Source organism: Thermobia domestica, chromosome 10 (assembly GCF_964235325.1).
Source record: "Thermobia domestica chromosome 10, izTheDome1.hap1.1, whole genome shotgun sequence".
In the NCBI taxonomy this organism is placed as follows: domain Eukaryota; kingdom Metazoa; phylum Arthropoda; class Insecta; order Zygentoma; family Lepismatidae; genus Thermobia; species Thermobia domestica.
In genome coordinates, this window is record NC_137463.1 from 102,181,966 (window position 1) to 102,196,926 (window position 14,961).

At 34.7% G+C, this 14,961-nt stretch overlaps 1 protein-coding gene across 2 annotated transcripts in view; it reads right to left on the reverse strand.

The window, feature by feature from the left end:
- LOC145662607 (phospholipid-transporting ATPase ABCA1-like) overlaps window positions 1-14,961 on the reverse strand; it is a 1,231,974-nt gene that overhangs the window by 712,605 nt on the left and 504,408 nt on the right. For both annotated transcript variants that reach the window (XM_081728328.1, XM_081728326.1), the window contains one exon: window positions 7,094-7,251. In XM_081728328.1, coding sequence (XP_081584454.1) covers window positions 7,094-7,251 — 158 coding nt within the window. The remainder of the gene's footprint in view (window positions 1-7,093; window positions 7,252-14,961) is intronic.

A 14,961-nucleotide genomic window follows, 5' to 3' on the forward strand; every position in this document is an offset into this window, starting at 1 on the left:
TCATTTTTATTATTTTAAAATCAATGTGTTTGCTTTATTTTCTAAACTTAACTGAATGTGCATTCAAGAAAACTTATGATTAAGCATATCACAATGGTAAAATTATACTAAATCTCGAAAACAGTGTAGATTAAAGCTGAATTCAAACATGCAATATTAATTTTAAAAACGTATGTTTATATATAATTTACATGTACAGTTACATTAAAGGGAAATGAAACTTCAGTAAAGAAATTGTGCACTTTATTTTCTAGGTGGTATGTATTATCTCTATGGTTTTCATTTATATTACTTCAAGATCACTATTACAAGAGTTTATCATATATTTAAGATAATTGGATAAAATTTACTTGAACTTCACTTTAACCAACATAACATACACTGGTGTGCAAAACATAAGAACCAAAGCAAGCTTTGCATGGTATGTGAGTCCTCTCAAATGGCATAGATTGATGAGCTATGCATAGGCATTAATGCTACAGTATGATACAGGAAACGAGACAAAAGAAAGACGTGAATAGAAGAACAAAAATGACGTTTGTACACGAAGGCAATAACTTACACTGAAATTCATGATGCCCCTTTTGACATTAGAGAAGCAGTGAAATGATCTTTAAAAAGGCGTGTCATCACCACGAACAGTGATTTAAGTTCTGCAACGTGATTCCATGCTGCTCACAAAGCTGGTAATGAATACTGTTTAGATATGAAATTCTATCACTCCATCGGCGCTGTTGACAACTGCTGAATTGTCCTTGGTATAGTACTCGGCAATGAAAATGTTACAAAAAATAAGAACAATTTACTAACAAACTCTTGCGCCGTGTGCTTATGCATTCAGAAGCTCACATCTCGATTAACTATATCTTTCTGGTATTCAATCTCAACCCGCCCTCCTCATTTTTCCTTGTCTAAAGCAATCTGTGAGCTTCTAATTATTATAATATACTCTTTCTATTCAGACGGGAAAAACAGGAACCATGTTTAAAAGCTTTATACCTATAAAACAGTCTCTACATTCGTTTGTTCTGAAGTGCCTTTTCAGGGCCTGAATTAAAAACAATTAGCCCAAAATTTTCCCATAACTTCATAAACATCTTTATTAGCACTCCTTCCCTTCTTCCAAGGCTGCATATCACATCAAGCTACGAAGATGCTCATTGTGAAATCTATGGAATTTGTCAATCACGGCAGTAGGTTTTTGGACTTCCCAAGGTCTGTAATGCGTACGCAGAGCTCTAAAAACTACCGACAGAAATAAGTGTTATTCAATGAATATTTTTTCTCTTAGTAATTGCAAGCAAATGTTCCAGGAGCGTCACTTGGGCAGGACAGAAGGGTATAATTCCCCACTCTTGAGTTTGATAAACACGTATTGTTTGATCAAATGTATAGTAATACACTGATATAAAAAGTGAAACTCTTATGTCGGCGGAGAATACCCCCATCGAACAAAATCTACAATGACGCTGCGTTTAGCAACAAACCTATAAAGTTACGATAGCACATTGCTAGATCGCTTACATTTAGTTTCAAAAATCGAAGGTTTGATCTCAAGCTATGTGCATTCATAGTGGATGACATTGAAAGAGAGAAGGATACAAATATGGAAACAGAGAGGAATGATTTGCATATGCAAGTTTAGAATTGGAAAAAAATGATCGGAGAGCATCTATATTATGACGGAATTTGTGATTTCGTGAAACAGAAGAAGGAAAGTTTCCGAACTGCGAGGGTCACATCAGGCAGTTATCGAATGAAGGTGGAGAATTCTTTTTACAGTATCAGATGATTTCGAAGGAAGAGAAAGTTCTTAAGATCTGGCAAATTAAGAATTTAAAAAACCTTCACCTTCCAAGACGGGTTTCGAAGCACGAACCTCTTAGCTATCGAACCATGACTTTACCCATTATTATAATAATTAGTATTTTAAAAGACTATTCATGACCTAAATTAATAATTCTGAATTAATATTGATGCAGAAAACGATCAATAACATATTTCACAGTGGTATTAAGAGATCTTTGACGAAGTTAATATTCTTCTTAAGGCTGCAGACTACTAAATATTTTTGAAAAACTAATAATTTTTCTTTTGCCCGTTTCTCGTAAGTGGAAAGAGGTAATAAAATGTAACTTACCACAATAATAGATAATGTTATTGTACACCTGAAAATACAAATCGTAAGAATTTTCAGTGTTGCCATCCATAGAAAAAACAGTGTGACCAGAATTTGAATTACTCAAAAATCTAGGTAAAGGCAGCGACTAGAAAAATGAATTCAACGGTAATTGATGACTTATCATGCTGTCTATCCTTCTTGTTTACTACTTTTTAAATAATGTTTCTATTTATTTTGTACTGACTTATTTATTTTGTAAGAATTTATGTAAGGTTTATAAAATAAATAGAAATATTATTTAAAAAGTAGTAAACAAGAAGGATAGACAGCATGATAAGTCATCAATTACCGTTGAGTTTATTTTTCTAGTCGCTGCCTGTACCTAGAATTTTGAGTAATTCAAATTCTGGTCACACTGTTATTTCTATGGATGGCAACACTGAAAATTCTTTCGATCCGTATTTTCGGGTGTAAAATAGCATTATCTATTATTGTGGTAAGTTACATTTTATTACCTTTTTCCACTTACGAAAAACGGGCAAAAGAAAAATTATTAGTATTTCAAAAATATTCAGTAGTCTGCCCCCTTAACAAAATTCACGGCAAAATTGAGGTAGTGAGAAAATAATGTCATATGTAATTTCGCGGAATAATAAGTCATAGTGCTATAAGATAGCAATCTTGCCAAACATTAAGTATTTTTATTATAGAATTAAAATTCTTAATGAATAATGCAACAAAAATTCTGCATTTCACCATATGTTTATTATTTAATTTATAAATAAATATAAAATACGCATACAACGTACCGCCTCGAAAAAAACACAAATTCGTTCCTTCTTCAGAAATTCCTTGCATTTTAATGCTTTCCATTTTTATATAACTGCGTTAACTTTAACGGGATAGAGAGTTCATATTTTACACCTCCGTGCATTATTAGCAGCATTATTAGCAGCCTTTCCACAAAAAGACCCGACGTTTTCTTCCGTTATTTAGAATATATGAGACAAAATATTTTTGGCTTCTGGGACATTTCTTTAACGTATGACGCCACTAGTCTACATGAAAGAAATTTCACACTCGAGCAATTCCAGCACAAACGTAGCATAAAACGATTGCCGTAGAAAACCTTTCATATTTACCCGTTTTAAAAATGTTCTGACCAACTTGACGTTAAGTTGTTCCCAACATTTTGTTTTATTAAAAAGGCCTTAATTTTAAAGCGAGAGCGTCTTTATCTTCCAGTTTCCAACAAACATCTGGCCATACGCGCCGACTACGTAGATGCTCTGAGGTTCTGTTCTGACACCCATACAAATAATCTTGTGGGTGCGGCGCACCCACAAAAAATTTAGATTGGACCCGGGTTTGAACTCGTTTCAGTTGCATTTAAGTCAGCCGTGTTACCGACTGAGCTAGGGCAGCCCCAACTTATCCTTATAGTATTTTACTTTATCACAGTACAGCTCTTTATGACAATGCTCATAAATGATTTTAACTAAAAATAAATAAATCAATTACCGAAATTTCCCTGAAAACATATAGGCTAACACGTCACTCCATTGATACACAACCACATAAATTTTGGAAAGTCGGCACCGTTGCATCTGTCATAGAAAAATCTGTTATTTGTTTTTCAATTTGACGTCAAATTGGCCGGGACATTTTGTTTATTATAATGACGTTAGTTTCAATGGGAGAGTTCACTGTCGGGAACTTATCAGCACAAACAATTGCCGTAGAGAAATCTTTTAATATAATTGTTTTTCAAAAGCCAACGTCACGGCAAAACAGTGACACACAAACTAACACATAGGCTAAGTGTTTAAAGGAGTTTTGGTAAACGAATATAATAAAAAAAATAAGAATCTGAAATCCTAAATTACTGTGAAGGTTTTGATAGAATCGGTAAAAACATAAAGAATATTCCATATTTCACATATTTTCACGAATATACTCTTTCTATGATTAAAAGAGCTTTTTTTAGAAAACAGTTACAACAAACAACGATATCAATTAGCTAATAACAAAAAGCCTGAAATGTAACAAGAAGCAAACTATTACAGAGAACTTCAGAAGAAAAACAATGTATCCTTCATTCGCAACACCTATAGCAAAACAAGCCCTTTATTAAAGAAATGTGGAATAACAACAATTAACATACCATCTTTAAAGATCAAAGAAATACTATGCTCAATGGAAGTCCAAGAAAGATTAGACAATCTAGGTAGTTATTTTATCAAAAATGAATGCAAACTAACATATCTTTGGAAAAAAGAACAAAAAGTAAAACCAGGTGTGAGAAGCCTACAATATATATATTTACGAATAAATCAACCAGAAAAGTCGGTATTGGCACACCAAGCACTAGGAGAACTACAGTAATAAAATTTTGTTTGAAAATCCGTCGGTTATATGCTGATCCACTCAGCGATTATAAAAGATTATTAGGATAAGCAATGGAAATAAAATGACTTGAGAGACTATTGAATACAAATGAAGATTTGACATTCAGTGATATTTGGAATATTTTACTATAATAATAATAATAATAATAATAATAATAATAATAATAATAATAATAATAATAATAATAATAATAATAATAATAATAAACAAGACGAGAACGAAAATAGTAAGAAGAAATCGTTATAGATATCAAACATTGAATAAAATCGTAAATTATAACAGTAACCAAGTAAGTTCTGTCGCTTTTTCATCAACCATTTTCGAATATCGATATGTCACCTAAGACGTACCTGAAAGGTCAAAAATACTCCCATCAACACCGACGACCTTCTGCCAACGTTCTGGAAGGCCATGGATTCCATCGCTGTAGAACTTGGTAGGCCGCGAATCGAAGAAGATATCAAGTGCATTTTGCGCCTCTACTAGAGATTCGAACTGGTGTCCTCGAAGATGATTGTCCAAGGAATGGAACAGGTGATAATCGGACGGTGAAATGTCCGGGGAGTATGGCGGATGCAATAATGTCTCCTAACCAGAGCGTAGAATCGTGCTCCGGGTCATACTAGCCACGTGGGTCTTAGTGTTCTCCTCTAACAGGAGGACCCCGTTGCGATTCAGAAGTGCTGGCTCTAGAATTTGATGACGGCGCTGTGGAGCTAAGCAATGTTAACGGCGTGGTGGAGCTTCGCACAGGATCCACTTCTCATCACATGTAAACACCCTGTCCACAAATCTCTCCTTCCTCAGACGAGACAGCAAAGAAACACAGGTGTTTCCTCGCGTTGCCTTCTGGCCCGGAGCCAAATCATATGGGGTGCATCGACTCAACTTGTTGTGCTTCCCAAGTTGATGGAGGTGATGCCGAATGGTTTCTCCACTCACCTCAATTGTAGTCCCAGTTCCTCACATGTATGGCCATTGTTCGCGTCAATTGCTGCCTTAAAATCTTCATTTTGTACATGTGTTGGTCTTCCGGCACGTAGTGAATCTTCGAGTGTTCCGTCTCCGTCCTTAAACTTGTTAAACCACCGCTGCACTGTCACGACACACTCACTAAGGGGCTGACATATTTGCAACGGCGTTTGATCCCAGTTTGAACCCGTACAGCATACACGCGCTTATGATGCTCTGTGGAGCTCCCATGTTCACTCTGTCCTTACGCAAGTTCACGTTGTAACTGAACTGCCACAACCAATTGGTATGTTGGATATACCCACACCAACAACTGACATTCACCTTATCTGCATTCTCAATCAACTTACGGTGTGAGGGCCAATTGAACAGAGACCTCCACAAGAAGCGACAGAACTTCCTTGGTTACCCTTATAGATAGTAATATTCTGCAATCGAGAGAACGTATCATCACCAGCACCAGCACTCTACGAAAACAGTTTACATGTACTAGCGTTTTGGGTTTCAATTCTGATTTCCATAGAGCAAAAATTGTTTAAAAATATATCGAGAAGCTGTTTCTTGCAATTGACTCACAGTCCTGAGAATAGATTTCATCTCTTTCGCTGAAAGTCTGATCATATTTGAAATAGTAGCATATAATCATTTTCAGTTTCAACGCTGATCATCATTGAACAAAAACGTTAATAGATATAACTTTTTTTCAATCAACTTAGCCCCTCAAAAAAAATACTATCACCACCCACAATACTCTAACGAAAGCATGAATTTACTAGTACTTCAGGTTTCAATATATATATTTCATAGAGCGAAAAAGTTTATATATATATATATATGGAAAAGCCATTTTTGTACACATTTTTCCTGTCCTGAAAATTAATTTTGTCAAGATTTTTTATCTGTTAAGATAGAAGGTGGTGAAAATCTATGATCACATAATTGATAAAAAATGACAGATTTCGATAACCAAATTTTTGATGAAGGTTTAGAAATTAGTTTTACCTCTGATCTGCTTTCTCTACTGTAACCGGAAGTTCTCCCGGAGAAGCTGATGGTTCGGATCACCATTAAGCTGTAAGTTTATGTATCATATAGCCACGCTGCTAAACAGGACGCTAAACTCCAATTCATAAGAAACCAGAAGTTATAGACGTACTACTTCAAGTTTGAGTACTATATCCGCATAATTTGAAAGTCTACCGTAGCCTTACACTGTGAAGCGAAACGTATTTATTATTATTATTATTATTATTATTATTATTATTATTATTAATAATAATAATAATAATAATAATAATAATACTGAAATTTGAAACTTTCATGCTGCATATGAAATCGCAGAAGACCCAAGAAAAGCACTATGATCAATGAGCAGTAAGGATGTGGACGTGAGGTATACAAGGTTTACAAGAGGGGCGCGATGATCGCAGAGCTTACGAAGGGAGATGTCAGGTAAACAAGGTTAGGAATCACTGATCTAGATAATGCTCCAGACAGTGATATCTAATATTTTAGTTATTTTAAAAGTATAAATTGTAATAAACATGTGGCTATTGATTATTCAACATATTTATACTTGGTATCACTAACCTTATAGAATATTTTACGTAAGGTGGCACAGTTTTTCCAGTCATGTTATCGAAAACTACGATTGCCCAACATGGGCTCCTATCAAACCACATGTATTGTGCTTTGTCCAAAGCGTCTTCAATTGTGTCAAATCCCCTCATCCTGTTCACTCGCATACACTGGAAGAACAAACAACGTTGTATATAAAATTCTGTATCTTATATTTTTCAAAAATTATCCATAATATAAAACTTTATACAAACTTAATATATTTCATAGAAGCATTTCATAAAACTGAAAGTTATTGGAAACATCATACACACACGCATAGGTATATATATATATATATATATATATATATATATATATATATATATATATATATATATATGAAAATGCAGGCAAACTATGTATAAAGCTTTACCCTGGCTTGAACTCTATAATTACACTGAATACAAAGGGTGCAACACATGACAGTTTGCTGTCCCTTGTCAGAGACAAAGTTTAGTTAGGTAGTTAGTTAGTTAGTTAGTTAGTTAGTTAGTTAGTTAGATAGATAGATAGATAGATAGATAGTTAGATAAATAGATAGTTAGATAGATAGATAGATAGATAGATAGATAAATAGATAGATAGATAGATAGATAGATAGATAGATAGATAGATAGATAGATAGATAGATAGATAGATAGATAGATAGATAGATAGATAGATAGATAGATAGATAGATAGTAATCTGCAAGTGGTCTAGTTGCGGAAATTTGTCAGCAAAAAGACCACTTTCCATTATCTACTTTTATGAAAGTGGCCTATTTGCTGATTGAGGTGGTCTATTGGTGGTCTATTTGGTGGTCTATTTGCTGACTTGACAAATTTGTGGTCTAAATGCGTAATAAGGCTTGCCAACCTCTGCATTCTCTACAATATAACTATACTCGTTAGATAGACTCATTGCTTGACAAACATGCAATTTAATGTTTACAGCTAGTCGGCTATACTTGCTTAGGTTTATCTGGGTAAATCCCATTTCAGGGGTAGACATAACATATCATTTCCATCAGAATATATACTTATTCCCTAAAAATTTTTAACTTAGTAGTTTATGACATTTTATTTTTCTCACGCTAGTGACTACGCCTTCTACTCATTTGACATAATTCTTATCAGCTTAAGCCGCTAAGCGGTAAGACTTAAATTCATTTCAGGAGTACACATTTTATAAATGAAACCAAGAAAGTTGTATCGCTTTTCACCCACCACCTTCTAACATCAATATGTCACCTAAGACGTACCTGGAAGATCAATAATGATCCCCAAAAACATCGACGGGCTTGCCAACGTTTCGGAAGACCATGGATTCTATCGCGGTGGGCCGTGAAGCAAAGAAGGTATCAAGTGCATATTGCAACTCTACTAGGAATTTGAACTGGCGCCCTCTAAGGTGATTATCCAAGGAATGTAACAGGTAATAATCTGAGGTACAATGTCCGAGGAGTGTGGCGGATGCAATAGTGTTTCCAATCCAAGGCGTAGAATAGTGTCCCGGATCATCCTAGCCACGTGAGGCTGAGCGTTGTCCTGTAACAGGCGGACCCCTTTGTGATTCAGAAGTTCTGGCTCCAGAGTTTTGAGGGTTTTTTTTGTTTTTTTTTTTTTTTGGAACACGGTTCAACTGCTGACAGTACACAGTTACATTGATGCTCTGACCTGCTTGTAACAGATCCCGATGCAGGATGCCGCGAGCAGTCCACCAAACACACAGGAGGACGTTCTTCGGTGCAGTGCTGGTTTCGGTTGTTTTGAAACCGGTTCGTGAGATGCTAACCACTGATGATGGTGCCGTGGAGCTTCATATAGGACCCACTTCTCATCACATGTCAACACCCTGTCCAGAAATGGCTCCTTCCTCAGACGAGAAAATAAACAAACACATGTGACTGCTCATGTTGCCTTCTGGCCCGGAGTCAATTCATGTGGGACCCATCTCTCCAACTTGTAGTGCTTCCCAAGTTGATGGAGGTGCTGCCGAATGGTTTATCCACTTACACTGAATTGTAGTTTCAGTTCCTTGTATGTCTGGAAACCGTTCGCCTGAATTTCTGGCTGATGATCTTCATTTTGTACATGTCTTCTGGCACGTGGTGCGTTTTCGAGTGTTTCGTCACCGTCTTTAAACTTGTTAAACCATCGTTGTACTGTCCGCTTAGTCACGACACTCTCACCAAAGGCCTGGTATATCTTCCGCCCCGCTGCAGCGGCGTTTGACGCTCTGTGGAGGTCCCATGCTCACTCTGTCCTTAAGCAAGTTCACGGTGTAAGTGAACTGCCACAGCCAAGTAGTATGTTGGATATACCCACAACAACAACTGACCTTGGCATTATCTCCATCCGCGTTCAACTCACGTTGTGAGAGCCAATTGAACACAGATCTCCACAAAAAGCAAAAGAATTTTCTTGGTTACCTTTATAATAAGTTATCACGGAAGCCCGTCAATACAGTTTTGTTAATCTAGTCATCTTTTAATACTCTCAAAGTTATAAGACACTGATATTCGTGGATTAGGGTTTCTAAATGACAATAGTTTATGTTAGTGAAACTTGTTTGCTTATTAATAATATGAATTAAAGATGAACTGATTTTTTTTAAAAATTGAGATAAAAAATTAACAGTGATGCTTAGATAATTAGAAAATTCAAGTGCACTGCAACGTGCTACAAGCACTCTCAAAAATATACATAATTCAAGTGCATTTCACACCATGATGTTCATGTTAAACGTGTGACTATAAAAAATACTGTATTCAGAAATTTTGCTGTATTTTTTAAAGTAACATATTTATCAATATACATATTTAAGTTATGTAGAATTCATAACTTTTATAGACAACATAGTTTTCTAATACAGTACTTTAATTCATTTTTCGTTAAATAGGTAAAGAACTCAACTATAAATGCTCAATGGTAAAGCGCTTATCTATGGTGCATAGGGTCCCCGGTTCGATCCCGGTTTTCATTAAGTTGTTTTTGTGGTGGCAAAAAGAGTGTGCTTCGAAATTTCAAGAGGTTCTCCTGTTCTCGCTCATCTTCATTCCACAATTTCGTTCATTATCATCATCACCGTCTCCCTTAATCTAGATGCATAACGTGAGACGTTAACTAAAGAAAACATTGTATTCGAGGGTTTTTTTTGGTTCTCTCTTTCCTCCCATATTCCTCTACACCCCTACGAGAAAGTCTATAATCTCGAACAAAATGCACAATATGTTTTATAAAAATAGGAGACCTATGAAATTGCCATGGAAATATTTTATTTACAATCAGGAGGGATTCACTCCCTCATTATTGACATGTCAAAATAGAACAATGTTACGTATGTAATTGTAGAACACTTATTTATTTGAACACCGGGGAAATGAGATAATTCCAGTGTCTATTTCTCGGTTGACTTTAAATTCAGGTAGTAGGGATGATTGTAAGTATGCACCATATTGAGTCAATTTTATTATTATTACAAAAGTTATAGTGTAGCTTATCCTGCAAAATTGTTTTGAATGTTTACAACATGGGGTTGCTTTGGCCCATTTTTCACCTCTTTAGGGGGAATTTACCTATACTAGGGGTAAAGCCATCGATTTATTCCTAACTGATCCCGAGCACTAAATACTGTGAAGAATCCTTTAAAAAAATAGTAACTAAAGAACTTTTATCAAAATCGATTAACATTATCTGATATCTTGGATTTTTTTAAAAAATCGTCGGACGCTGTGTAATCAATCTCTTTATACTTCAATGATTTCAGTTCCTTCCAGAGGGGTTCAAAGAAAATATACGCCATATTGCTTCAACATTTTTTAAACGAAAGTTATCCTGGAACATTTATTAAACGTTATTTAAATGAGGTATAAATTCATCCTTTCATTCTTGGCAAATTTTAGTGGCGAACCCCTATCATTGGAATCCCTTAAGAAAATTTTACATTGCATTTTCTCAAAATCGAATAATTATTAATAATATTAATATAATATATATGCAGTTATTAATATACATACATTTATAACTAATGTAAGGTACTGAACAAAAAGGAGAATGTCGTAAACAAGCTACTAAATGTTTCATAAAATGAAGTACGTTACAATGCGTTTTTGCAGGGAAGAATTTGACATTAATATTATTCCTAACAGGAATATTTTGTTCTGTTAACTAGCTTTCGTTCCTGTATACACTGAAACTGATGGAAGGATATAACTACAGGACATTTTACCGTAATTTTATATAAAGCACTTTATTATGACACCAGCAAGAAGGCAGTACACTCTTTGGTTAAAAATACAATAACTTAAAATTATCATTAACTTTAATTTTAATAGAATATATCAAAAATCCAGGTTTGTAAATGTAATAATGTATCCCCTTTAACTAGGACCATATGAGTCTTTCCGCCTCGGGCAAGGCCCTGATAACAACTAAAACAAATATGTGAAAGACGTTTGTGAATTGCTTACCCGCAACTTTCTAATTTTGATTCGGAACCGAAGCCATACATTCAGGCCCGTATTTACGTAAGTGCTATTTTCTGCTCGAGCACAGGGCGGTGGAATTTAGCGAACTGCAAAATTTTGGATTTTTTACGATTTACAATAAAGTAACATTTAAAACTAGCAACTCGCAGAGTCCCGCACAAGCGCGAGAAAATATCTTAATGTGTTTAATTCGCTCTAATTACAATAGTTACTAATAAGCTAGTCTATTTGATTGTTTTAAAGAAGTCATTCTCTCCTCCCTCACTCCAAGGGGGTGAGGATGAACTTGAACATAATAATACTGATACCATTAAACTCAGTGACATCGAAAACTATGAATTCAACACTAATATTTGTTGCTTTTTATTACCTTTAAAATCTCGCTCCCGCACTGGAGAGTGATGTAAGACCTTAAAGTTGAATAGAACAAAAACTGTCACTATTCATCTCATCGACCTCAAAAATTATTAATTCAACTCTAACATTGGTCGTTTTCGATTATTTTTAAAAATGCTCCATTTTATTCTTATGGGTACTTTGCACCCCCATATCTCAGCTCAAGTGTGACCTGAGATCCTGAAACAGTCATTTGGATCATTTCCCTTAGAGCTTTAAAACATATTAAAATTTCATTTTTCTATCTATTATGGTTCTCTAGTTGAAAAGCGCTACAGACAGACAGGCAGAAAAAACAGCTTATTGTATCATTAATATGGATGGTATTAAACCATTGCTGATGGTGAATAATGCAAACAGTTATTTTTCTTATCAGTTATCATCAATAATTATTGGTGTCTCAGTGATGGATGTCAGCCAATCCCAGCTTCAAAATCACGCCCCCATTAGATCTCTAGTAGGCTACTCTCTCTCTCTCTAGAAATTAATAGAATATATTTTCTCCGGACAGTAAAATAAAACATAAATGAATAAATTACATGCCAGTATTGAGAGAATGTGTCCCCAATGAATGAACGGTTAAGCTCATTGCCTTGTAATCAAAGGGTCCTGGGTTTGATTCCCGGTGGGGACACTTTTGATTCGGATCCCAAGTTAAGCTGTAGGTCGGTCCTTGGTACGTCATCATTATCCCATGGAAGGCAATGGCACTATCCATAGGTTCAGCTTGCCCAAGAACCTTCGGGTCAAAAACCTACCTTTGGACAGAATACCACATCGTGGTCATCACTGAGAGAATTAGGCTATTTAAAATTACGTTGTAACGTTTGTAACTTGTAATACCTAAACTGCTACTTAACAAGAGCTGGTATGTTTGCAAAATCAAAGCTTGTTTCCTTGTTTGAGACATAAGTTAGTTTGGAGCTCCATCGTGGCTAAGCGGTTAGCGTACGCGCCTATGGCGTGGGACACCCGGGTTTGATTCCCGGTGGGAGCTCGTGTGGTTCGGATTTCACTTTACTCAGTAGGTCCACGTCTCATATAACATCGCTGCTGAAAGGGACGTTAAACTCAATATCATAATCATCAATCATAAGGTTGTGTGGAAGGGGGCGGCAAATTGTGTAGAGCACAGGGACGCAAAATTTATAAATACGGGCCTGCAAACATTTGCTTTTCGTTTGTAATTGATTGTTTTGAATAATAAATCGTTTGTTTCGAAAACATAGAGATATATACAAAATTAAGTTAGTAGGGACGTGTAAAGTGACCCTCTATCAAATTTCGATTCAAAACCAAAATCAATAGCATGTTTTTTGTTAGTTATCGATGCTTTTGAAGAAAGAAATCTTTTGTTTCAGAAACCTTCAAGAGATATTTATAAAACAAAGTTGGGGGCAACTTCACACTGTCCCCCACTTTCAAATTTTGTTTTAAAACCTATCTTAATCATTTGTTATTGATTGTTTTGAAGAAAAAATCGTTTGTTTAGATAAAAGTACTGAGATATTTACAAACTGAACTGTAGTTAACTTTTGGATTGGGGTGTAGCTAACTTTACTCTCGATTCTCACATTTCAATTTTGATTCAAAATCCAAGCCAATCGTTTGTTTTTCTTTTGTTATTGATTTTTTTGAAAAAAAAAATAGTTATCTTCAAAAATTATGAAGAGATATTTACTCTTTTACTGTAATTCCCCTACTTTTAAATTTTGATCCAAACCCAGAGCCAATCCTTTGTTATTGATTGTTTTGAAGAAAAAAATATTTATTTCGAATATCATAAAGATGTATTTACAAAACAAATTTTGAATATGGCCAGATTTGCCCTGGGCCCTCTACTTACAGATTTCGATTGAAAACTAAAATAAGTCTTTTGATATGGGTTTGTTGTTGGTTATTTTGAAGAAAGGTAGTTTCTTTCGATAAACATAAGAATATAGTTACGATATGGTTTGGATGAAAATGGTTTGTTTCTCGATCGTTGTTGTTTTGAAGAAAAAATCGAAAAACGACAAGAGATATTTACAGAATACATTTGATGGGCCACTTCACACTGCTTCTTCTACTTTTAAATTTCGATTCAAAGCTGAAGTCAAGTTTGTTTTTCGTTTCTTATTGATTCGTTTAAGAGGAAATAGCTTGTATCGAAAAATATTAAGTGCCATTTACAAAATAAAGTTGGGTGGGCCAACTTCATACTAGTCTTTTAAATTTCAAATTTCAGTTAAAAAAACTCAATCATTTGTTTTTTGCGTGTTAATGATTGTTTTGAAGAAAAATCGAAAAGCATTAAATTATTTTGATAATAAAGTTGTGGTCATCTTTACGTTTGCCTTGCACTTCCAAATTGCATTCAAAGCAGAAAGTAGTAAAAAATATGAAGAGAAACACAATTGGTAACGTACGCAGAAATTCATCAAGAAATGACAATGAAGGTTTCAAGTAGGAGATGGTGACACTGAATTCTGCAAATAGACCACAAGCAGCTTTAATTATTGTAGGTGCATTATTAAGCATTTTAATGAAAATATTGAAGTAAAAATTGTCATGTACAATCTCACCCTAAAGGGAAATATGTTTCAAACCTTATTTTCCTTAAACGTATACAGAAAATTAGATTATTCCGGATTTTGGCGAAATCTGGTTCTTTTTTCCGCAAATAGACCACTTTTTTCAGTTTATAATAAATATTTGCATATTAAACGCTCAATCAAGATGGAAAACCTATTTTAATGGCTAATAATACCACATTAAACAATTACAGATATTCACAACAGTTAATATCATAAATTTTAAAAATTCAATTTTTTCACTTTTCCCCTCTGATGACCGAACATCATTCTTGAATAACATACTGACTTTTTTGTCCCAAAAATGCAAACTTTTTTATTTGAAGATTGGTAATATAGTTGATAAAGACTAAATTGTTCCTTTCAGCTCTTTAATGCCTATCAAACATCAATATTCTAA